This window comes from Clytia hemisphaerica, unplaced genomic scaffold, assembly GCF_902728285.1.
Source record: "Clytia hemisphaerica strain Z4C2 unplaced genomic scaffold, Clytia hemisphaerica genome assembly, whole genome shotgun sequence".
NCBI lineage: Eukaryota > Metazoa > Cnidaria > Hydrozoa > Leptothecata > Clytiidae > Clytia > Clytia hemisphaerica.
Window position 1 is genome coordinate 124,347 of NW_027103950.1, and position 27,054 is coordinate 151,400.

General features: G+C 35.8%; 1 protein-coding gene across 1 annotated transcript; it reads right to left on the reverse strand.

Annotated features, from left to right (window-relative positions):
• Window positions 1-15,793: 15,793 nt before the first annotated feature.
• Window positions 15,794-25,598, reverse strand: LOC136810100 (uncharacterized). Its single transcript, XM_067066673.1, has 4 exons — window positions 25,442-25,598; window positions 24,942-25,096; window positions 23,985-24,125; window positions 15,794-16,453 (listed from the first exon to the last, which is right to left on the reverse strand). The coding sequence occupies exons 1-4, from the start codon at window positions 25,445-25,447 to the stop codon at window positions 16,207-16,209; spliced, it is 549 nt and encodes a 182-aa protein (XP_066922774.1). The 5' UTR covers window positions 25,448-25,598; the 3' UTR covers window positions 15,794-16,206.
• Between the last annotated feature and the right edge of the window lie 1,456 nt (window positions 25,599-27,054).

Consider the following 27,054-nt stretch of genomic DNA (forward strand, 5'->3'; position numbering starts at 1 on the left):
ACTCTCGAATTAGTATATGTAGATTCCAAAATCAAAAAGTTTCCACTATATTATCGTGCAAGTAACGAGTAACTGGCGATTTTTTGCGTTTCCAGGCAAAATTGCAAGGCCTGGAAATTCATGATTTTTGGGGGGTCTTCAAATTAAAAAAAGACCTATATCACATGATAGAGCTCTTCAAACTGAGCAAAAAAGTGTATTACACCAAAGTCCCAACTTCTCTAGATCAAAAGTTATGGGCCTATTTGTGGTCAAAAAGGTGTTTAATTTTGCATAAATTAATGCAGATTGTGGGGAAATTCCCTGTTTTCCATCAGTTTTTTACCACAAATAGGCCCATAACTTTTGATATAGAGAAGTTGGGACTTTGGTGTAATACACTTTTTTGCTCAGTTTGAAGAGTTCTATCATGTGGTATAGGTCTTTTTTTAATTTGAAGACCCCACAAAAATCATGAATTTCCAGGCCTTGCAATTTTGCCTGGAAACGCAAAAAATCGCCAATTACTCGTTACTTGCACGATAATATCATGGAAACTTTTTGATTTTGTAATCTACACATACTAATTCGCGAGTTTCCGTTGTTTTTTTTGGAATCTAAAATATGTATCACAAAATGAAACGTTTTTCGACCTCAGCCGCGCGACTAATTGGTGCGATCTGACGCAACGATTGAAAAAAGTTGAAATGTGGCCAAATTTTTTTTCGAGCGCGCACTTCATTTTTATGACGTAATCTTTTTTCCAAACAAAAAGGATTGAAGCCAAAAAAGTACGATTGCAGCGCGCGCGAGTGGAGACCGGCCTTAAAGTTTCCTTTCTTACGTCAATTTTGATAAAGGTCAATGTAATTTCACCGTCTAGCAAGTTAGAGTCCACAAACAACGTGATTTTTTTAAATAAAATCTGATTGTGATCCTCTAGCTCATTGGAAGGCTTTGAAGTCATATGACACATTCTAAACTTCTGGATTAAATAGAAACATCTTTTGCTGAGTTCCTATACTCACCAAAAGATGTTTCTATTTAACCCAGGAGTTTAGAGGCTGTTGAATGCCATCCGGCTGGTCATGTCAACATTCCACTTCTAATTTCGACACTCTAGAGATAGGAATGATAGGAAGGCTAGAATCAAGGATAGAAACTATTTTTCTTCGCTTTGCAATTAGAGAGGAGATAAATCTTTTGTCTATCAGTGATCCCAACCTTCCTATCATTCCTATCTCTAAAGGAAGGGTGTCAAAATTAAAGGAGTGATGTTGAAGTTAGACCAACTAACGGTAACCCCTGTTAGGAGAAACCCTATGTTTGATCATCATCATCATTGCTCGACCGCAGTCGAGACAATGGATTCCACTCGCTGGCGCCAGGATTCGCGGTCGCGCATAGCAGTGCCCAGGTCGCTAAGATCAAGGCCTGTATCCCTGCTCACCACATCCGGAAAGGTAAGTTTTCTCGATCTCTGAGCCACACGTTTAGGTTTCCAAAGCAATAGGGAGGAAATAACCTCAGATGAGGCACGGAAACAATGACCAGCAAATTGAACGCGCTTGGCTTTAAGGAGGAGAGAGATTGGTTTCAAGGAACCGTATATGGTGCGTTTTGTTGGATGGTCACGCCAAGAGAGATTTTTAACCCTTCTCAGAAGTCTGGTATAGGTACCGTCTAGTTGCTTTTCAAACTTTTTGGTAAGGGACCAGGTTTCTGAACCATACATAAGAATTGGCTCAATAGTTGACTTGAAAATTTTAACTTTGAGACTAGAGTCGATGAAGGAAGATGACCAAATACTATGCAGCTTATTGCATGCACTCCAAGCTAAACCTTTGCGAATTTTAAAGTCTTTTTCAGAAGAAGAGATGTAAGAACCAAGATATTTGTAGTCTTCTACCTTTCGTAGGTTTGTACCAGATATTGTTTTAATATTGTCTGATAATTCGTTAACATTAAGAGTCAAATATTCGGTTTTGGACTCATTGAGGTATAGACCTGTACAGTTTGCAGCAGATTCAAGAGCAATTAGAAGATTTTGTGCATCCTCTAGGGTAGAGCTGATAAGTGCTATGTCGTCAGCAAAGTCTGTATCTGTTAAATGAACGGCAGGATTACGTGGACCAAGCCTACGTTGAAGAAGAAAACCGCAGCTAGATATTTTATCAACAGAAACGCGCATAAGGTAATCGACAACTAGAATAAAGAGAAATGGTGCAAGGGTATCACCCTGGAGAATACCAGCTAAAATAGAAAAAGTTGAAGTCTCACCATCAGGTGTTTGTACTGAAGATTTTGTATTAGTGTACAGAAGTTTTATGGCATCAATGATCTTTTGAGGGATGCCGTAAAGAGAGAGAATATCAAACATTAAGTCGCGATCAACCGAATCAAAGGCTTTCTTGAAATCAACAAAAATCAAAATTGCTTCAAGATTGAAGTTTCTAGCTTCCTCTAAGATTCGTCGAAGAGCAAGAACTTGGCTTAAAGTAGAACGACCACTTCGAAAACCGTTTTGATTTTTACGAAGAATGGGTTCAACATGAAGCCGTATTCTATTTAGAAGAAGCTTATTATAGATTTTTGCTGCGATTGGTAGAAGAGAGATACCACGATAGTTTGTGGCAAGACTAAGGTCTCCTTTTTTTGGTACTGGAACGATGGTCGATTTTAACCAGTGCGTTGTACAAACTTTGTCTTCAAACGCGAGGTTGCAAAGCTTTAAAAGGATATCATGAAAATTTCTGTCCTTCCAGATAATAGGTGGTATGTTATCTGGACCGAGGGCCTTGCATGATTTTGTTGTGGAAAGGACCTTTGTCAACTCTTCCATGGAAAAAGAAAAAGTAGATATATCTAGAGGGGGAGAAATTTGCTCTCGTGGGAGAAAGTTATTTGTTGCTAACACCGGTTTTTTACCTAAAAGATTTTTGAAATGCTGTAACCAATTATCTAAGCGTTTTTTATCCGAGCCACCTTTCAGCTGGATGGACGGTTTTGAGTTCTTGCCACTTAGTTTTTGTACTACTTTCCAAGCATCGCGATGAGAATTTTTGGAAAATTGCTCAGACATGTCCTTCAGCTGAGTATCAATAAAAGAAACTTGAGCCTCTAGGTAGGCCTCGTCAAGTTTAATCTTGGCAGAGTTAAGTTGCTCCTTGCGCCTCCGCGTTGGTGCTGCATTATACGAAGAGGAAGCTTTTGTTAGAATTTCTCTTGCTTTCTTGACTAAGGGACATTCTTTTGGGTCTGATTTAGCTCGTTTTTGTTTTCTTTCTATGTTTGATAATACCTGCGCATCAGGGCTGAAATAACAAGATAGATGATGGGTTTTAAGAAAATCATCCAATCATCATCAAAAATGTTACTTTCAGCTCCTAAAGTCATCTAATCAGATAAGTAAGTAAGTTTGCGGTTGCAGTCGGGTCGGACCCGAAGGTTCTTCTTTTGATAGCTATCTACCCGAAGGTAGGAGAGGGCACCACTCTTTCTCCCTGGATTGCTCCATTTACCCTTGATCCTTCTCTTAATTGCTGAGCATCAAGCAAAGAGGAATCAAGACCATTTCGGGGATCTTTGATATGACCCAGCTGAGGGTTGAACCCACAATCTTGCGCACTGTAGCCGGATATTCTACCGCTGCACTACGCTCGTTTTCCTCTAGCAAGATGTCATTGGTCGATCTCTCATGGTATGGAGTAAATCTCTCATCGGGTTTTAAAAGCGTTATTGGTCCCTTGTCTGAATGAATTCACCTGAGTGGCCAATAATGCTTTCGATCACCTGATAGAGCTATAATCTTAGTATATCTTAGTACTATTGATATATAATTCACAGCGAAAATCCGGAGGAGAACTAATTTGATAGTTTGTAGATTCAGTTATCGAGTTCTTTTGAAAAGCTTGTTGCCTTTTTAATGTTATGATTTATTATCAATCAAACTGAAATTTAATTCTTCTTCAGAGCGGAGTTTTGAACTTTATAGCAAACAGATTTGCGTTGTCATTTCATTCTCTTTAAGAAATTTCCACATGACCTCCTGACATATAACTCTCTTTCGACAAGTCCAGGGACTTTTCACGGTCCGCTCCCGTTGAAAAGAGGTCATATTTTGACATTATAAGATGGAATGGTCCTGAAACAGACTCGTCAGTTGATAAAACTACTTAGCAAATCAAAGTATAAAGAACAGGCCATCTGGTTATTCATTTATACACCCCTCTCTCACAGTCACGGTGGAACTTTTTTCCTCAATGGGGATAAAAACTCCTATTGAAATCCCAATTGGGATTATTTACGTTAGTTTGTGAAAGAATGAAAGAATCACAGAAGAGGTGGATGAAAATCATTCAGTCTTTCTGTGATAGCTCTGGTTCCCTCAAGTTCCAGGGAGGACTCTTCTTCTTCTTTCTTTTAATAAATTCCCTTTCATAATTGAATTTTGATATTAGATTTGTATTTTCACCTCCAAGCAAGCTAGAGCCTTCAATGTACAAGAGATTTACTAAAATAAAGTCTCTTGATTGTAATTCCCTACCTTACTCGAAGGCTTGAAAGTCATAGGGTATTAAAATATCTTTCACTAAGTAGAAGCAGAACCAGCTGGCACACAACGTTGTTTAAACGTTAATATAACGTTATATGGACGTTGTGAATGTATTAGATAAACGTTGAAACAACTGGCACTGGGGAGCTGTTAAAACACCCACAACTGTTAGACCTTGCCTTGTGCTATGAACAGGACTTCTATAGGAAACATTTGAAATAAGATTCATCCTTTGATGAAAGCCAACATTTTTATCATAAAGAGCTGAATTACAACTTTAACTATATAAATGAACCTCCACTCCAGGTCAGCTTAAAGAATGCGTGGAAGTTTTTCCTAGCTTCATACGGCTCAAAAACTAAATTCAATTGAGATCGCGAAACATAAGACTTATTAAAAATAACTTCAGAGCAACTTGCAGTTTCTCTAAAAGATGGCCTAGAAACCATCTTGAAAGAAATGGGCAAGTTCCACCGTAGCCTTTAGCGGTTCATTACTCAAAAATTTGTTCAGCTACTCATGTCACCATGTAAGCTTTTATCTTTCAGAGGGACAACTTGTTATCCCACGTGATTCACAACAGAGTGAAATCAACGCAAATCTTCTTCAAAGACGAAAAAAGTTCATGTAAAAAGCAATGTTTCATATTCATACCTGTTAATTGTTTATTTCATAACTCCAAAACAAGTTTCTTCTTCGTTGCATTCCTGGTAAGGGTAACATTTTGCCTGGAGCCATTTGTGTTCTTTAATCAAGATTGGTGTTTTTAAAATGTTCGTTAGATTTTTTTTTATTTGACGTCAAATATTTTTTCATGATTTTATGATTGATGTCACATTTTTAAATTCTGGTATCATATATAAGTCTGAAACGATACAGAAGATGATATTATATAAACTGGATAGAATATTAGACTTTTAGTATATGTAGATAATGTTTCTTTCAGATCTTTCTCCCCTTTACCAAGTAGATAACTATGATTATGAGCACTTGTATGAATTCAACGAATTTTCAATTTCTTTCTGTACCGTCAATATAGATGACAAAACCTTGCTAGAAGTTTCCAAAGAAACTTCCCGGGCTGGAATTGATCACTTTCCTTTCTGGAAGAGTTAAGTTTTGTATGTTGACTGTGCTTAGATTATGTCCTTTCAGGGCTTTCACATTCAAGCAAGCTAGACGCATAGGCGTAGGGACCCAGCTGGCACACAACGTTGTTTCAACGTTTATCTAACGTTCACAACGTCCATATAACGTTATATGAACGTTAAAACAACGTTGTGTGCTAGCTGGGGAGATCCCTGCAAAATTTATGAGGGAGTGCAGACGTTTATGACATATTCATTATCTTTTGATAAAGCAAAGACGATAATTACAGTGTCGTAAAAACCGCTCTCATCCATAAGTTTTGCACGGTATCTCGCTACGCCTACGTAGAGCTTGATATTTAAGTAAAAGCTTTTACATACGGGACAATTTCTTAATTACATCTCTATCTCACTCCAAAGGAAGGAAATCTAAACATATAAACTTTTGAAATGAGGCATCTCTCGTGGAGAATAGATAAACCATTTGAATAACTATATTTGGCTGGTTACTTTGCAATAAAAACAAAGCGTTTTACGAATTTTAAGTAAATCAAGGATAAATTGCATCCTAGGAAAACCAAACGAATTTCATAAAGATTGCTACAAATATCATTTATAAAACTCATTTTACCTAATCAATGCTGACTGACCAGTTTGCGGTCATTTATGTGAATCGTTCAACTTAAAGATTAAAGGCCTTTTTCACCTGTGCGAATGCGTGAAAAGTTTTAAAAAGCTACGTGAATGCATGAATTGGACTGTTGCATGAACAGAATTGCGCAAATTTCGAAAACAAATATTGCGTGATTGCGTGAAATGAAGGTCAGTCAGTCATGTTGTCATCTTAAGGCACCAAAAGCAACATGCAGAGATTCCAATAAAAAAATCATCTGACCTTCTGCATCGATGCTTTTGATCGCCGAAAATCAAGCTTTGGTAACCATAGTAATGTACGGAGGCTTTAAAATAGGGTTTGAGAATGATAAGTATGCTTGTCTTGTGTTGTGTGAATCGTGCCTCGGACCATGCCTTCGGAAATTAAATGTCAGTGGGAATATGTAATTTAAATATTCTATTGTGAAACTCAAAGCAAGTGTAATGAAAGGATTAAAGCCACTAACACAACAGAAGAATGAAAATTATTCATCCATTCTCTTATGGCTTTGACTCCCATCAAAGATCACGGAAACTTCTAAATCATTTCAACGCCAAAAAACAGCCAGAATCTCACTTATATCTTTATCACGCCAAACCTTTACACCTTCAAGTAAGATGATGAATTACAGCTTCAAGAAGTTTTTATAGAAACTTCCTACCTGAGACTCATCGCCTTCCTTTCAGGAAAAGATTCATATTGTATGCTAAATTTGATACACTGCATGGACGTAGTAGTGCCGTTGTTATGAACCTTGTATTGGGCTCTTCCAGAAAAAGAGATTGAGTATGGAGGGTTGGAGGATATAAAAAATATTTTGGAAATTTACCCACTCCAGATATTATGAATTTTGACCCCTCGGACAACAGACCTCACCCCCCAGGGCCGGCGAATCAATTTTGAAAGTGGAGGGGCCAAATAGTAAGTGTCTAAGGAGGCGCCACCATGGTTGGCGCCGACGGGCCTTTCTTAGCAAAAAAGCCCCCCCCCCCCCCAGTTTCGCCGGCCCTGCCCAGAGAAGCATCAATTGAGCCCCGAACATTCAAAATCACCCCTAATCAGGGTAAGTTTGCCTAAAAAACAAGGCAAATTTTGCAGATATATCTTTACCCATGGTCAAAATATCCAATATATCCTCCATCCCCCCCATGTACAAAAAATTTCCAAAAGAGCCCCTTCAGTGAGGTTCGGGTTCGATTCCCACGGCTGTGATTCACTTGGTATGTGGATGTACCTTCTTAAAAAGGGTTGATTTATAGTTCTGGCACCTCTTTGGTAAAACTTTTCATAAAAATATTGTTTTCGCTTTATTTACGGTTACACTGGATAAGCAACAAGTCGTGAACAACCTGCAACATTGATTATATAAATGAATAAGGTCAGCTTTCAAGAAAATGTTCAAGTTTTCTCTAGTTTTATACGGCCCACAAACTAAATTTAAACGAAGTCGCGCAACATAAGACTTATAAAAACAACTTCGGAGCAACTTGCAATGTCTCTCCAAGGTGGCTTAGAAATCATCTTGAAAAAAAATTGGCAAGTTCCCCAGTAGCCTTAGTGGTTCAATAGTTTCACTAGTTCATCAATTTCATTTTGTATGTCACCTTTGCTGATATAGCTTTATGAATATCCCCCGTCAAGCAAGCAAGGAGATTGTCAATAAAAGTTTTACTGAAAAAATTCTTGAGTGAAAGCCTCCATCGCACTAGAAGGAGTAGCGCATATAATTTACACAAAGTGACTTTGAAGTTTTTATTAAATCTCTTGAATCTAGAATGTTTCAAACTTGAAATTTTAAGATAAGATAGATTGAGGAGAGTATCGAACTTACTCCAAATAATACTGCGTGCAAAGTAAGTTTTAACAGGAAAGAATGAGATATCGAAGAATCAAAGCCATAACTGAACACGGGAATGAACATTATTTGCGAATTCAAAAATGCCTTTGATATTCTTCGAAGAAAAAAAACAAGATAAAATCCGTCTTTTAGAAAGCTCAGCCAGTCCTTTTTAATAGACGTACATCTGATTCGAAACAGATAGACAGCCATTTTTAATGAAGACTTCACTTTTACAAAGCAGCGTGACTCTCGGTAACCTTTACCCTCATCAGGTAGATGTCAAAATTCAAAAGAAATGTTGCAGAAAAATCTCGGAACCTTGTAAAATATCTTCCGTATTGCACTCGAAGTCATTCGATAACTCTCTTTTTAACTTGTGGCCTTTCAATACCCTGAGTATCAAAGGTTAAGTTTTCAAAGAAAATAGTAACCTCTGAAGACAAATAATAGAAATTTTATCGCGCATGTGTCAATCTAATCACTGTAGAAAAAATCAAAGATGAAGAGCAAATATTACCATATTAATGTCTAGCAGACTGTATCAGTATGCAGTTTACTATTTACGAATTCCCCGGAAACCTCCAAGCGTAGTTGAAATGAGTTTATTTCGAAAGAAATCTTTTACATGATCCCCAAATGTATAACAGTAATTACTAAACTTTTAATTATGGAAATGTCACTTTAATTGAATCGAAATAATAGACAGACTTTATGTTATGATTCTCTATCACTGACTCTTTTTAAAAAGCATTGATGACTTTTTGTAAGTTGTGTTTTCAACGACGGGAATAAAAATATCGACTATGACGCTCATCCAAGATCTTGGATGGTCGTCATGGTTACTTTTATCTTCGCTGATTGCGCGATGAATAGAATCTCGATTCGTCGGCACAGCGTAAATATATGATTTTGAGCTGTGCTATTCACAGTAGCCTTTCATATTTTTTGAAAGAAATTATTAAATTTTTAATTAAGGAATTTAAGTATTCTCACCGAAATAAACATTCTCTTAAAGTCTGAAATTTTAAAGCCAGAAATTTTGCACCGCAAAGAAAGATGACAAAATTTCTACTGAAAAGTTTACATATGAACCGTCTGTAAAAAGATTCATCATCTTAAATTGGGGAGAGAGAGCGCCGTAATGTATTCAGGTTTTGAGACAAACTGATCTCTTTCACCGTCAAGCAAGCTATACCTAATGTTGCCGATGGTCTTATATTTTCGTAGACAATGAGAGAATGAAACTGACGTCATTGATACACTCCTATCTAAGTGACCGGGTCACTGATACCGGGGTATATTGATTAAAAATAGAAGGAAAATCTCTTATTCAGGGCGAAAGAACTTACAAAAAAGAAAGTATATGACAAACCGGTGATTATGAAATTTTAGTTAACGAAACTCTTCATCACCGTTAAGATAGATGACGAAATTGATACCCAAGTAGTTTTGAAATAAACTGTTGAGCCAAGATTCACCACCTTCCTTTCAGAAAAGTTTCATTTTACGATTTGTAATTGGTATTGATTTATGTATTTTCTCCAGCAAGTAAGCCAGCGAAATTTTTCACCGCAAAGAAAGATGACAAAGTTCCTACTAAAAATTTGCATATGAAACGTCCGTAAAAAGTTTCATCATCTTCAATTAGGGAGAGAAAGCGCCGTAATGGGTGATCCAGCTGATCCACAACGAAATGAGTGAAACAGTCGACAGAGTTTTATGTCCCCGTCAATATAGATGACGAAAACGCAGTCTTTTTATCTTGAGATAAGATATTTTGAACATCTTTTTGTGGCAGATGAAGAACATTTTTTTAAGAAGGTTTCGTTCTGTATATTAGCTGTTAATACAATATACATGTTTTAATTCTCAACCAAGATAGAGCTTACAGAGCAACAGTTCTTACTGAAATAAAATCTCTTGAATGAAAGCATCTATGTCACTTGAAAAGGTAGCATGCTTCCACTTCTAAGTAAGCTCTATTAAACTTTTATCTAATGAATCAGATTTTAGTACCAAATTTTGATTTTGTATTAAAGAAATTGAAATCGGCCTTGGAGGGCCTTGGAGGCTTAATGATAATAAAGCCAATAAGTGACCATTTCGATGAAAACCATCCATCTCCTTATAAAGGGTCGAATTAGAATCTGCAACATCAACTATTTAAATGAACCTCAACCAAGGTCAGCTCAAATAAATGTGTAAGTTTTCCCTAACTATATACCGCTCAAAAACTAAATTCAACTGCAGATCACGTAATATAAGACTTATTGAAAACAACTACGGAGCAACATGCGATGTCTCTCATCATCAAGATGGCATAAAAATCATTTTTAAAGAAAAGGGCAAGTTCCTCCGTAGCTTTTAGTGGTCCAACAGTTCAAAATTTGTTCAGCTCTCATGTCATCACGTGACCTTTTGTCTTACCAGCGTGAAAAGTTACTATCACACTTGATCCATAACAGAGTAAAATAAACGAAAACAAAGTACTTCTTTAAATATGAAAAAAGTTCATGTAAAAAGCAATATTTCATATTTCATACCTGTTAAATGTCTTACCTCCAAAATGGATTTTATCATTGTTTCTTTAGCCTGATGAGTGATTTGCGCTCTTTTTTCAAGATTTGGTATGATTGAAATGTATGAATCAAACCCTGGATGATTGTTTGACGTCAAATATTTTTCATGATAGATATTATGATCGACGTCAATTTTTTGAATTACAGGCAATTAAAATTTTCGCCTTCAAATAAATAACAAATTACAGCTCAAAGAAGTTTTCATAGAAACTTGTGAGCTAAGATATAGCAACTTTCTTTCAGAAAGGAAAAGTTTTCTTTTGTATTCAAACTCTTGATCCTTGAAAATCATAACTTTTTCCCTCCCAAGCAGTGGTTCTGACTGAAACAAAATCTCGTGACTATATGATAGTTTACACAGCCATAATTGACGGTATCCTGAAAATAAATTTCGGCTAAAGATTTGAAAAAATAACTCCTCTGGTTTACTACTATCCCGAAATAAGTTCCATTTTCAAATTTATCCCGACTGCCAGTGCTAAGGTATGAAAAAGCAAAGGGTCTCGAAATTAGTAGTCTTTTAGAGAGTGTTTATATTTTGCAGAGGCCTCCCCAGTGGCACCCCTAAACATGCCATTGCGCAAAATTCACGTTGTTTATTATAAGTGAAATACTTCAGACAAAGTAACCGGGAAATTTAAGTTAACACCTTAGATGATGAAACATTGCTCCAGGAAGTTTTCAAAGAGAAAACTTCTGTGTTAACATTGATCTTTTTTTTGCTCTGGAAAATATTGTTTTTTAGGTTAAATTTGATATAGATTTATGTATTTTCACCGGTGAGCAAGATAGAGCTACAAAGTACAAGAGATTTACTGAAATAAAATCTCTTGATTTTAATCCCCTACCTCACTCAGCTGTGGAATTAAAAGACACGTTTTAACTTCTTGAATTAAGTGAATCATCTTTCGTGAGTTAACCTTTGAAGTTTCTAATCACCTGCTAGAGTTATATAAAGATAGAGAATATTAAATTCATGAAGAACAATTATGCATGGGGGCACTAACCCCTATCACCACGCTATTGATTATCAGAGGGATCCCCAGTGGCACCCCTAGCCATACCATCACACAAAAGTCTTTCTGTTTATTAAAGCAAAATACTTTCAGACACAGTAATCGGTAAATTTAAATTAACGGGAATTGGCACCTCTGCACCTTCAAGATAGACGATAAAACATTGCTTCCGAGCTAAGATTGATCAACTGTTTTTCGGGAAAAGATTGGTTTTGTACGGGTTTTGTAATGTTAAATTTGATTTATGTATGCACCGGTGAGCAAGATAGAGCTACAAAGTACAAGAGATTTACTGAAATAAAATCTCTTGATTTTAATCCCCTACCTCACTCAGCTGTGGAATTAAAAGGCACGTTTTAGCTTCTTGAATTAATTGAATCATCTTTCGTGAGTTAACCTTTAAAGTTCCTAATCAACTGCTAGAGCTATATCGTAAGATAGAGATTATCAAACTCATGAAGAACAATTATGCTAGTAATCCTTTGCAACGATTTTTGATTTTATCAAAATCAAGTCTTTTCATCTTAAAAGTTTTTCAACATTTTCTTTAAAACCTCTTTTACAAACTCAATAAACTTTCAAAACTACTCATTTGTTCACTGTATCTTTTTTTGCAATGTCAGCTTTTTCCATAAATTATGCGCGCCCATCGAGAAATATCAAAAACCCCGCGAAAATTCTGCTCAGTGACTGGGTGCGTACTGACCAATTAGATACACTTGCATATGCAGGGACAACTATCCCTGCAGACGAGTTAGTTGGACCAGACCGTAAACAAGAGACAAGATTATAAAAAGCTAGACGGTGAAATAGTTTACGGTCTGGATATCCAGGCTAGATAGCAGCTTGCGATGCAAAAAGTTTTTCTGAAAAAAATTCTTGAATGGAAGTCTTTATGTCACTCAAAGGAGCAGCACATGTGGTGAGTCCACACTTCTTGAAACTTTAAGACAAGATGGATTGAGGCTACCCTCATTGAACTGTAACCATACTCTACTATTACTAAATATTTGCTACAATGGAAAAGATGAAACTTGGGATGAAAAGTGAAAGCATCAAAGCCATTTCTAAAGACAGCAAATAAAATTATTCACGAATTCCGAAATGGCTTTCATTTCTTCCAATAATTTTCCCAGACGAGAAAAATACACTACAATTTCAGCCCCACCGGTCAATTGACTTTGATTTTACTCACACGTCACATAGAAATGAAAAACTGCTCATCAAAACCATTGCTACTGAATTTTTATGATTTTAATACAACTTGATGTTTTGGGCATGGAGCAATAGAATTTCTATCTCGTTGGCATTTCAATAGAATCTTTCATTATTACTGTGGGAAAAATTTCTATTGGCTCTGTGAGACAGGCTTGATAATTCAATCAAGAATGTAGAGGAATAAACATTTCTACATACCTTTTTATTTTGTAATCTCAAAAACCTCAAACAAAAAGTCACTTCATGTTCTTTGTTTGTAAAGATAAGATGAATTTAGGATGTCTGAAAAATTTATGAATGTCGATTTTCTTGATTGACGTCAAATATTTTATGATTGCTGACGTCACAGCAATGTTTTTGATTTCTAACATTTTCGATTATTCAACTGTTCCTCTCAAGCTTAACAATACAATGATGACAGTGGAGTTTCTTTAGATCGAACTCAAATGTCTACTCAATTAAGTCAAATAAATTTTTTCATACCTTAAGTTAACAATACCTTGACATAAACCTCCGAGCAAAAATCCTCCGAGAAAATTTGTATTTGTGTGAGTTATAGGGACTCCCATTGCAATATTGAAGCTTCAAAGTAGGCTTCAAAAGTTCAGATGCAAACGTTTCTAGATGAATTTGCCAGAGAACAGAAGCCAAAACAGCTTTTTCTTCCAAACTGTAAAATTCAATTTCCTTGAAAGGCCCGCTCCCCGTTAGGGCACTATGTTAAGTGAGTTAAAAACTCAAAAAAAGCAAGAAAGGTAATTGAAGAGAAATTCATAGAACATCTGTCCAACTATCTTCTTTCAGAAGATTGGGTGACAGGGTAACATATGCATTTTGTCCTTATTGGGACTCGTCAGCACACGGTATACTCCACTATACCATTTGAAAAAGTTTCTTGCTGAGCCAAATCCACTACACCAGTTCAAAACATCTTTCTTAACCAGTGAAAATTCACCAGTTTTATTTGCCATTTTGATCTGATGCAATGTTTAAGCTAGGAAGCTGCAAACAAAATTTCTTTTTTTTTAGGTTAGGCTTGCTTGTTTGTTTCAATACTCTGACGTGAAAGAAGGCAAAAATTTATGCTCAAAGGTAAGATTCCTAATAAATGCAAATAATTTCAAAAATGCTCTAGTTTCCGAAGGTCCACTATTCGCCCTGCCTATTTCAATTATGAATTAAAGTGAGCAAAAAAATTGATTGTTTGAAGTCCCTCTTTGACGACAATGCAATTATTTTTTTCCGCCTGTTTTTTCAAGCAAAGATTTTAACTGCTAACTTTCTGCCCACTTTTTACCTATTCTAAAAGTTAAAAGAGGCAGGACAGAAAGTCGGTCGTTTAAACTAGAGCTAGAAATCTTCTTCTATGGATCATATATAAAGGGCTTCAGAAGGTGCAAAATACGGAATACTGGTGCTTTGCTTGTGAAAATGCAGAACACCGGTAGAAATAAAGCAATGGCGCCATCTCGGTATTCCAGTAATTTTATCCCGAAATACCGAAACACCAATAAAATAAAGGTCAGAAACGTGTTTTAATTAGAAATTTATCCTCAATTCAAAGTTTTTCATTTCGTCAAGAAAAATAGAAGCTCTACACCCAAGGGCGTTTAGATGAACAAATGTCTTGGGTGAAAAACCACTATTTCACTCGACGGGAATTGATATTCTTATATTTTTTATAACCGGAGATTCAAATTCTTTTGTTATCAAGTCAAAAAAATCAATGGGGATGGGGAAAATAGCATAATATTTTGCAGTGAGGATTGGTTTAATTAATCATTTTCACTGGGAAAAAATTTGGAGTACAATTTTCCACCGGGAACGATATTTTGGTCAATTTACCCAAAGGGAAGGGTTCCCAGTGGGCCTGTGAAAAGGGGGCGTCAGAAAAAAAGGAAGCAAAGGAATTGATTAGCAGATAACAATCCCAGCTGGCACACAGCATTGTTACAATGTTCATCTAAGGTTCACGACGTCCATATAACGTTAGGTGAACGTTGAAATAACGTTGTTTCAAGTAGGATAAAAATATTTGGATGAGCGCTTTCAATTTAATACAAGGTCCTATATTATCTGATGGTCCGATGGTGGATTGGTGACCGCCTACGCTAAAGCTCTAAAAGAGTGGGCCAATTTCCCATCGGAGAGGAATGAAAGTCGGCCTTTGATAAGCCGCATACCCAGTCCGGTTTGACGCATCCTTGCGCGTAAGGCTGCATATACTTAGGTTGGACCCGCTATCCCCGAAAACGAGGGCTGGAGTTTAGGCATCTCGCTAAGTACTTTACGTGGTCTAGCGAAATTCCACAATCTCAACCTCTTAGATGTTGACGAATTCTATTTTCACAACCTTTGGAGCTTTGGCATGTCGGATGAAAATGCCAGTGAGTGCCAGTTAAGATCCTATGGTAGTTTTTCGGTCCGGGGTTGTTTTAGTGGATTCAGTTACCATAAAGTCAGTTAGGTAAAAAATACCGGATGACTAGCCTTCCTTCTTGGAACCCAGCTGGCACAAAACGTTGTTTCAAGAAAGTATCTAACGTTCACAACGTCCATATAACGAAATCGGAGTTTTTTTCCAGATATAAGATTGACACAAAGATTTTTTTAGTTTTCTAGTCCTGTAGCTTTCAAACTTTGGAACTCAATTTTCCAGTATAGGTTACAAAAGTTAAAGATCAACGATATGTTATGAACAGTTTTATTTCCATTAATTATCCATTAAAAGTGAAGTAAAAATGTATAAGGCTCTCCAGAGCTGAGATAATTCTGAATATTGAGGGCGTCTACGATGATGATTTTCAGTATGCAAAGTGAAATGTCTCAGCCTATGGAGAGCCGTAACAATCAACGTTGTGCAAAAGATTTGAACAGGAATGGTTTTTTTAGGCTAAGAAATTTCAATTTGAATTCTAATCTAATGAGGGCGCTTTTGAAGAAATGCGATGCAATTGTCATTTTAGATTGTAAAAACTAAAGCATTCATTCTTTATGATGATGTTAATTTGTTAGAATTCAAATTGAAATATCCCAACTTTAAAAAGCCAGTTCAAGTCAAAGAAAATATTGAAAAATAATGTTTTTCGATCAATGGCCGAAAATCATAACATGCATTCAACCTTTGCAACATTTGTAACCTATACATTCCAAAAGACCTCCAATCCTAAACAGGCAATTTTTATTACAAAGAAATTAAAACAAAATTATAAAAAATTATATAAATGTATGTATATTGAAATGTATGTACGTGTTGTCCTTGGTTTAAACCACCATTTAGGCAACTATTTGGTTTGCCAGTGTTTGAAGGTTCCCTGCAATGAATATGAAAATATGTTCGAAAAAAATTGTAAATTTTTCGAATGCGGTTGGCTCTGGCTGCTTCCAGAACCAGCTGAAAGCAACAATCACGTGATCGATCAACATTGTAACCACGGTGATTACGTAATTTATTGCATCTTGGAAATATTCCAAGATGATATCCATAGTCGACGGTTCAGGTTCTTTCCAAAAACCATTGAATCTGCAAAAAGAATGATGAATCAATTCAAATTTCTTTAAGAAATTACAATAAAAAGAAAGTCTGATTCAGAGTTTGAAGCTGTGTACTTTGGCAGTAATTGGAGAGGGATTTATATTCTTGGAGACTTCAAAAACATTACCTAATATTCCTCAACAGACTTTGACTGTAGAATATCTTTCCTACCAGGGACCAGGCTTAAAGCTTAGTATTGTTCATTTTGTTAGCTTATGAGTTCCTTCCTCCTGGCGGTATGATCTGGTGGTCCTTTTGCGGGATGTTAGGAACCTTTAGTTTTGTACTATTTGTTCGTGTTACCTATACTACATATAGATTAAAAAAAAAAAAAAAAAACTTAAAGCTAAAGTTTCCAGCGAAGTGGGGGTCTTAAAGGGTTCGTGACACGGGGGCTTAGTAAATAATTTAAACTTCCTGGTCGCATTTTTCTAAGCTGTCTAAAAGGGGATTTAAATGTCGTCCTCAATGACTCCCCTCCACTGTTAAAGGAAGTTCTACCGGGGCTGTGAGACAGGGATATAATATTAAAACTTGACTCTAACTTTTTAACATAACAACCAATCGTGTATTTTGTAAAAGTATTAACCGATTGAGCAGGGTGTTACAACCAACATAAAATCCTTTACAAATCAAGCGTAGAGAAGGACCTTGCTCGATTTTGAATCATTGTCTTTAAATCCCTAAACATATGTATTATCAGGAGGGGAGCAACCTCCTTGCAGACATTTCAGGACTCGATTACCAGCTTCAAAATCACCGCAATTCCGATGAATCAATTTACGATGTCTCTAGTGCTGGTAAACGAGTCCTATAAATAAAAATATTCTATTGATATGCTTAGAGGACACCAGTAAACGTCAATTTGTGCTTCCACAGCAACTCTTAACAAAAGAAACGCCTTTCTCCCCTTGCAGCGCTGTGAGAGTAGCAGTTTCAAGACATTGTTTAGTTTATTCTTCTTTCTCAGCTTGCTGCCTAGCAAAATTTATGAACGATTATGAACGATATTTTCGGGTTCCGATGATGTTAATTGAGGACTTGATTTAAAAAAGCAGTACACTGAAAAGAAAGATCCTGAAAAGAGCCTTAAAAAGCCAAGCATGACTTATTTTTGCCAAAGCCGAGAAAATTGCTTTTGAAATTGACCTATCGTGGCTTTGAAAAATCCTTAAAACCTAGTAAACATCTGCTTGTTCATTCAATAAGAGTTTCAGGTCCTTATATCCACCACATAATTTATGCAGCCCTTTCAAAAAGGGTAACAGAGAATTACACGTGAGGACATAAGAACCATAACATCTTCCACTTGTGTCACTCCAATCTTAGCTTCTTGACTAGATCGTATATCAAAATACGATGTTTCAGGTCATTATCTCCACCGCATAATTTATGCATCCCTTTTCAAACAGGGCTACATGAAATTACACGAGAGGATACACAAGGGCCATAACATCTTTCCATTCGTGTCAAAACTTAAAACTTAGGATTTCAAACATTCTAGGTTAGCTCCTTGACTGAATCATACCACGACACAATACGATGTTCAAGGGTCTTCATCTCGAGCCAGTCTCTAGTTGAGGTCCGTATAACTTTGTACCACGAAACTTTTAATTAAAAACCAACTTCAATCCTAGAATTTTAAACGTACTCTGTGTCATCTTCCTGTTCATACCCGTACCACATGGTTAACTAGTTTCGATTACCAGCACCAAAAAAGACCTGGTTTGAATGATTCAATTCAGGATGACTTTGAGTGTGATTACTCGAAACCTCCAACAAAACCAATAAAACAATTGAAAGTTTAAATGTAACAAAAAAATTGATTTTCAATCGATTAGGTATTCATTCACTCATTGGAAAAGTATATCAGGTCATTGTTTCCATCGCAGAATTCATGTAACCCTTCAAATAGCAGGGATGCCAAAAAGTTCAAGGCGATGGATAAAACAACCATAAAATTTCCCCATTTGTGTCACTACTTCAATTTTAGAATTTCAAACATTTTCGGTTAGCTTAGACACTTTCAAAATACGATGTTTCAGGTCATTATATCCACTGCATAATTTATGCACCCCTTTCAAAAAGGGTTACAGAGAATTACACGTGAGTATATCTAAGAACCATAACATCTTACAGTCTTAACTTCTTGACTAGATCGTATATCAAAATACGATGTTTCAGGATCATCTCCACCGCATAATTTTTGCACCCCTTTCAAAAAGGGTAACAGAGAATTACACGTGAGGACATAAGAACCATAACATCTTACATTTTGTGTCACTACTTCAATCTTAGCTGCTTGACCAGATCGTATATCAAAATACGATATTTCAAGATCATCATCTCCAGGGGCTACATGAAATTACACGAGAGGATATAAGAGCCATAACATCTTTCTATTCGTGTCAAACCTTAAAACTTAGAATTTCAAACATTCTAGGTTAGCTCCTTGACTGAATCATACCACAATACGATTTTAAGAGTCATCATCTCGAGCCATCCTCTAGTTGAGGTCCATATCACCTTGTGCATTAAACTTTTAATTAAAAACCAACTTCAATCCTAGAATTTTAAACGTACTCTGTGTCATCTTCCTGTTCATACCCGTACCACATGGTTAACTAGTTTCGATCATCAGCACCAAAAAAAACCTGGTTTGAATGATTCAATTCAGGATGGCTTTGAGTGTGATTACTCGAAACTTTTAATTAAAAACTAACTTCAATTTCAAAATTTTCAAGAATTCTGAGCAATCAGCTTCATCTCAAAATACGTTGTTTCAGCCTGTCATCCCCACCGCAAAATTTATGCATCCCTTTCGTAGAACAATAAAATTTTCCTTTTCATGGTACCTTTTTACTTTACTTAATCCCTAGGAAAACAAACATTTCCATATAACAACTTGTCACTGGCTTCGATCATCAGGACCAAAATAAACTTGGTTTGAATGATTCAATTCAGGATGGCTTTGAGTGTGATTACTCGAAACCTCCAACAAAACCAATTAAACAATTCAAAGCTTTAATTGTAACAAAAAAATTTCTATCGATAAAGTATTCATTCACTCATTGCAAAAGAATATCAGGTCATTGTTTCCATTGCAGAATTCATGTAACCCTTCAAACATCAGGGATGCCAAAAAGTTCAAGGCGATGGATAAAACAACCATAAAATTTCCCCATTCATATCACTGCTTTATTTCTAGAATTTTAAACATATTCTGTGTCATCTTCTTGTTCAGACCCGTACCCTATGTTTACTAGTTTCGATTACCAGCACCAAAAAAGACCTGGTTTGAATGATTCAATTCAGGATGGCTTTGAGTCTGCCGATTACTCGAAATCTTTCAACAAAACCAATTAAACAATTCAAAGCTTTAAATGTAACAAAAAATTGATTTTCTATCGATAAGGTATTCATTCACTCATTGGAAAAGTATATCAGGTCATTATTTCCATCGCAGAATTCATGTAAGCCTTCAAACAGCAGGGATGCCAAAAAGTTCAAGGCGATGGATAAAACAACCATAAAACTTTTCAATTCATCTCACTACTTTAATTCTAGGATTTCAAACATCTTCGGTTAGCTTAGACCTTATCAAAACAATATGCTTATGCAACCCTTCAAACAGGGCCACATGAACTTACACCAGAGGATATAAGAACCATAACATCTTCCCATTCGTGTCACTACTTCAATCTTTGGATTTTTAAATTTTCTAGCCAAGCTTTTTGTCTCAGAGCTACTACCGCCTTGTTACTGGATTCGATTATCAACACTCGAAACAACCTGCTTTAATTGATTCAATTCATGATGGCTTTGATTGCTTGAAACCTTTAACTAAAGACCAAACTCAATTTTGAGCCACAGACAGGTAAAATCAAGGTCATAATATTTGAGAAAAAAGGGAAATTTCCCAGGAAGTTTTGAAACCACGATCGATCGATCTAAAGTAGGTTCGAAAGGGTAGAGTTTTAACTCTTAGTTTTAACGCTAGACTTAAGTTCAAAATTAGTCCAATAAGGCTCAGGAATATAGCCTGGAAGTCTGCAACACATTACAAATTGAAATATTCGAATAAATTAAAGAGATACCCAAAATCAACTTTCTCACCGCGGAACTTTAAATCTTGAAAAATGTTAAAATAACCAGAATTCTCAATATATTTCGACCATGATTGTAGGATAAAAGAGCCATGAAATACTCTTTGTTCTGTTTGTTTTTAATTAATCAATATTAAGCCTCGTGTTCTTATAAACTTGGCCCTATAAAATGACAAAAAAAATTAAGAAAACTTTGTAATTTTTTATAGAATATCAGGTCACCATGTTCAAAGCAAATTTCTAAGTCCCTTTTATCAAACAGGCATGTTAAAAATTCTTCTTTGGACAAGGAAACCTCGATACGATTTTCCCAGTATGTAACAAAGTTTTGATGTCTATTCATTTTTCAAGATAAATTGTTTTCCAAGATTGAATCTTTGCTATTTAACACCCGTTCTCCCTTTCCTACTGAAAAAATCGCCCAAAATATCATTGCCGGTGAAAATTATCTTCCAACTTTTGTTCTCACTGAAAATAATCAAATAAACCAATCCTCACTGCAAAGTATTTACTATTTTCTCATCTCACTGAAGAATTGAAATCCATAGTAAAAAAATGAGTTTTTCCAGAAAGAAATTTTACCCCCACTGTTGAGGATATTGATTTTTCGAAGTATCGAACCCCCTGGATATCCGCTCCAAAAAAAAGCTTAACCCCCTGGATGTTCTCTCTTATAAAGATGTTTACCCCTGGACATCGTATTTTCTTTTACTTGAAAAGGTACTTTACCCCCTGGATATCCGCTCCCTTGTAGATATTTAACGCCCTGGATATTTTGAACAAACATCGTTAACCCCCTGGATATCCAATATCGTCAACAGGGGGGGGGGGCACGGACTATTTCTGAAAAAGCCCAATATGGGAATATCAACCACCATCAAGTTTCAGTCTGTTATTTTTATCCCCAGTGGCTGTAAAAATCCTAATGGGTCTGTGAAAAAGGGGTGTTATTTGGAAAAGTTCAAGCCTCCCCTGTTCAAATTCCGATAAAGTTTTTATGTCTATTTCAATTGTCCATTTGACACATTCACTGCAAAGCCTTTTTTAGAAATTTAAAATCAGAAACTAAATTGATTTATTAAATTATTTTAAATTATTTCTAATTATTCCTTTCTTGGTCAATAAAGGCAAATTGTAGGAAATGCAAAAGCAAATGGGCGGCGGACTAAGCGATCGGAGGCGCTGTCGCCCTGAATATCATAAGGAGTGAAAGTTATTAACATAGGCTAGATAAACTTCAGACTCAACTTCAAAAAGAAAAACGTAATAAAATTAATCAAAAATATAATATTTCTTCAGCCGTTGCAAAATTGAATCCTGGCTTGTATTTGAAGAAGTTTTAGTTTACTCTGTGGTAATTTCATGTTTCCGAACGATTAAGGTCCTTTCAAAATCAGTAAACACTGATGATAATTACTCAGAGCAACATCTTGATAGCTTCTACGCCTCATAAGCTTCGAATATTCTCAAAATCTTTTAAAAAGGTTATTAAAAAAAGACGAAATTTATGGAACAAAGAGATGCTACGGCACCATTCAACAAGTCGATCAAGAAGAAAAGCAAATGCGAAAAATATACGCACAATCAGCAAAATGTGGCTTCAAAGCCTAAAGAAGATTCGACTCTAGCCTTATTGGGGCTCCAGAATGAGCAGTACCGTAGCCAAGAGGGCGCAAAATTTGTGTAGGGGAGCAGATTCTTATGACACTGTAATTATTTATTCATGATACTAAAAAGATAAATTATAACGGCATAAAAATCTGCTCTCCTCGTAAGCGATCGGAGGCTCATTGTAGTTTATTAACCTTTGGACCCAGCAAAATCAAATAACAAAACGTAAACAACAATTATTTCTTCAGCTTTAGTAAGTTTTAGAAAGTCTAAGCCTTCATCCTGTGGTAATTTCATGGTTCTCGAACAATTGAGTTCCTTTCAACATTAGTAAAGAAAAAAATATATTGAAAGTTTCTACGTTCCATAAGTTTTGAGTAAATTCAAAATTTAAAAAGGTTATTGAAAAATCCGAACTTTATTTGTACAAGGAGATGCCATGATGTTTTTCCACAGGTCGATCAGGGACAAGTTTTTATTCTTGGAAAAAATATGATGTTAAAGGAGAGGAGATGAAAAAGGGTACCCTCTCCAAAGCACATTACCCTCCATATTTTTAATAAATCCTGCAATTGTAAAATATTGTCATAATTGCACTTAGGTGGCATTCTAGGAAAATTGTTTAGAACATCAAAAAAAATATTTACCACTGCATACTTACAGATCTGGACAGAAACTATTAAATGTCATTTACGAAGTTGCAGAAATAAAAAAATATGTTTTATGAAGCAGCATACAAAAACTTTTAACTGTACCAAAATCAGGTTTTCGAAAATCGTGAAAATCACTTTATTTGATTATTTCGTCATTTGCATGATGAATTTTCTCAAAATTTTGATATGTATTGAAATTTGGGAAGGGCTTTCAAATGAGCTATTTGGAATTTCAAAATTCGGAATATTTCAGGATTAATTAATCATCCAGTGTTTTGGATCATATCTCACTCCATGACTCATTATTCGGTCCTGAGGAGGTTTCTATGCATTCCTGAGGTAGCCTAAAATCATAAAATAGCCTGAGGAGTAATTTTTTAAAGGCCGGAGTAAGTTATGATCAAAACAAACAAAGGACTTTTTTAATCATTTTTCACTCATTTTAACAATTCCCGTTTTCTTTAGTTCGTCCCTTTCTTACCAACTAAACAAAAATCTCAAATCACTTCCCCGATAGATAGACTTGTCAGGAAAATATATACGATTAGAATTAGCACCTAGATTTCAAAAATGATCAATTTGATCCCATTTTCCTCCGTTTTTTTCCAAAAAAAGAGGTCGATGTGAAAATTCAATCCTTTAGCTACACTAAATAGACTATGATTTTTTTCATCTTGAAATACTCCGGATTCAACAAGCGATATCTTAAGTTCTATAAAAGCTATTAAGATCGGACAAAATGTATCGGACAGAGCTACTAATGTATTTTCTTATTTTTGAATAACGATAAGAAATGGTTCAGCTGTCTCTGTTAATGCCGATTTGAACCGGGTTGGTTGAAAATCGGCATTTTGGTACAGTCAAAAAAAAAAAACATGTCCATAAGACAAATGATATCAACCCGATCGAAATAAATGCTCAGCTTCCCACAAAAGTTTATAACATACTGACTTGCTGATCAAATAAAAGTTTGTGAAATGAATTTAAAATTTCATTTCAGGGGCTTTATGATAAGAATTAAATACCCTCTCCAAAGCACGTTACCCTCTCTATCTTTAATAAACCCTGCAATTGTAAAATACTGTCATAATTGCACTTATTCTAGGAAAATTGTTAAGAATCAAAAAATATGTACCACTATATACTTACAGATCTGGACAGAAACTATTAAACAACGTGTACAATCCGATCGATATCAATCCGATCGATATAATTGCAGAAACGAAAATATTAACGATTGGTGTCGCGTATGTGATTGTACCGACAACATCGTCTTCATATTCTCCGTCGCTGAAAAAAGAAAGTGAGATTGTTTAGAACTATACTATACAAACTTGTTGAAAATGAATAGTTTACCAACAAAAGTTACTGTCGACTCTCTCTAATTCGATCTTCAAGGGACCAAGAATTTTCTTCGAATTAGTCCATCAATTTCATCAATTTCATCCACTGATATTTTACAAATTACATAGCTGTTTTAGGATAACGATCGCAAATGTCCCGAAATATCACACCAACTTTATCCTACCGGGAGTAATCCTGGTTGGATACTGGATGATGTGATATTTTATAAAAGATGATGTGATGTGATATTTTATAAAAGATTCAAGGGACCAAGAATTTTTCTTCGAATAAAGAGAAAGAATTTGAATTATGGAGAGTGCTTTTGTATACGGCTTTCCAGCTGAGCAGACGGATGCTTTAGTTCGAATTACAGAGAATAGTGATTCGAATTAGAGAGAGTCGAGTCGGTATTTTTACGAGGATATCTCAGTGATCTAGGACTTTAAGAGAGTCTTTCAATTGTATTTATGGGGCCTATTAGCCAGTAAGCTTAGCTTATTTGAATTGAGCAGAACCTGGGAGAAGCGGTATTCGAGCCGAGAAACACACTTGGCCATCGCTCCTTTAATTTAGAACAGTAGTCTTCAGTTAGATTTAACTTTGATTTTCCAGCATAGTATCTTTGCTATTTTTCCATCTTAAAGATTTAGCGCCATTATAATAATCTAAAAACTTAGTTACTATTAAAATTGCTGAAAAAAAACAGTTTCATTTAGTTTTAGTAACTCTACATTATCATGAACAAAAACTTGATAATCCTACCTTTCACAAGTGTTTGAGGAAGCAACATGGTTAGCAGGTTCAACATTTTGGGTAAACGTATCTTCTGGAGATGCATTCTCCGTATTGTTGTCAAGAACAACTTTATTAGATTCATTGTGATTGGTAACTTGTTGGGGAATATAGTTCTGACTAGCCTAAAACGTACAACATAACAAAGAAGTTAGTCAAAACACGAGGGGCGATGATGGAGCTGTTAGGTTAGGTGCATTGAGTTTAAACCCCAAATGGCAGATAGGATCTAGCGTATTCTCCGAAGTAGTTTACTTTCAATTCGGTGTTTGAATGAAGCGAGCCGTTCGGTTTCGATGGAAAATAAGTGGCTCCATTTCCCATTCAAGAGTTTCTTCAAACTCAATGGTTTTTTACCACATACAGTAGTTTGTTTTATAGGCTTAGCAAATTTTATAGAATATTCCCTGTCTGGCAACAATTTTTAAAATTCATAAACCAAAGAAAACAAAAGTAAAGAAACGCCATACCTCCATTTTTACAGAAGCGTTTGTTATGCTTGTGAGAGTTATAAACAAAGGTATTAGTATGTGATTTAGGGTGTATCGTAGTTGTTCAGCGGCGATAGATCGTTATTTCAGCCAAAGGGTTGTGTGCTGTGGTGGAGGTGGTGGTAGTGCGGCAAAGTCAAAGTTGAGTGAATAAAAATTAAGCTTTTCTAGTATTCTAATATTCTATAGTATCATAGCTGTATTTGACGTCAAACATATTGAAATATATATTTGACGTCACCATTTGCATCAAGAGAAATTCCTAGCCTAGAATTATGAGCCCTTTTCTCCCTTGTCTACTGAATTAGGTACGATATTTGGTGTCTTAGCTAGAATTTTACATCTAGCCGGGTGCTCACATTTATAATTTCAGAATTGCAAGTGATCCTTCAAATTCTCTCAAATTAATCCAAGCTGGAAGATAGCATCTGATCAGTAGACTAAAGTCTACTATTGGTTTTGTCCACTTCATCGGGCTATTTATTATGACTGTGTCTAATAAATGCACTCTTCCAAATAATGATAGCTTAAATAATATGTACAAGGTTAATCGAGGCAAATTGGAATCGCTCCTAGTGAGCGAGACCAATATTCAAAATGGTAGCTTAATACCATGATAGGTTGCAGAAAACATCCCCTTCTCACAGACCCGGTAGAATCTTTTCAGTCAGTGGGGGTAAAACTAACGTACTGAAACTCGATATTGATATTGATATTAGGATTAATATTCCCATATTTTTCATGACCGATGATTCGGATTCTTTTGTTTTCAAGTCAAAATAAATCTGTGGGTATGGAAAAAATAGCATAATATTTTTCAGTGATATCATTTTGCCATAGCCCTCAAACCATGAGCCAACACTATCTACAAACAGTTTGAAAACAAAGTTTAAGGCTTTCGAAAACAAACAGCTACATGGCTACGTTCAAAGGAAAATCTCTTCAGATGAAAAAAGTTGACCAAAACACGTCGAAAGAATGGCTAACGAATAGATTTACTTCGTCACATTTTGAGGCATACGCCTGTGCTATACAGGAAGGAGAAATTGGTACAAAAGATCTTATTTATCGTAGATCCAGAAAGAACAATGTACCAGTAAAACATAATAACAAATGTAGATTATGCAAAACTCAGGTCGAAGACATCGAACACGTAATAAAGAGCTGCCCTAAAGTGTCATCACGCTATTATTTACCAATGAGACACGATATCGTCGCAAAATATGTGTATGAGAAATCAACTTTCTTGCCCGAACTTCAAATTTTGAAAATAGAGGAAATAAGCGGAGTTCTAGATTTTGACCATGATTGAGGCCCTCCCAGCGGACCCAAAATTCACGCCATTACGCCAATTTTTTTTCGATTTCACGCCATTACGGGTGTTTTCGATAGGAAAAATGACGTAATCTTGACTTATGCATATCAAAAATTTTTGGACAACTGGTCACATCAACATCAAAGGGCACCGGTTTGAGGGCTGAGGTATATTTGAGTAAATTGACAAAGCCCACGATGGTTGGGTAACGGAGAAATTTTTTGAATTTTGAAGGGTTCAAAGTGCTATTTTAGGACCCATTTCAATTCAATTTGAA

Excerpts from the sequence above, each read along its gene's own strand:
- LOC136810100 (XM_067066673.1), bottom strand. Across the intron at positions 24,126-24,941 it reads TCCTCAAACACTTGTGAAAG|CGACGGAGAATATGAAGACG; the intron begins GTAGGATTATCA and ends TTCTTTTTTCAG. Across the intron at positions 16,454-23,984 it reads AATAGTTTCTGTCCAGATCT|ATTCAATGGTTTTTGGAAAG; the intron begins GTAAGTATATAG and ends TTCTTTTTGCAG.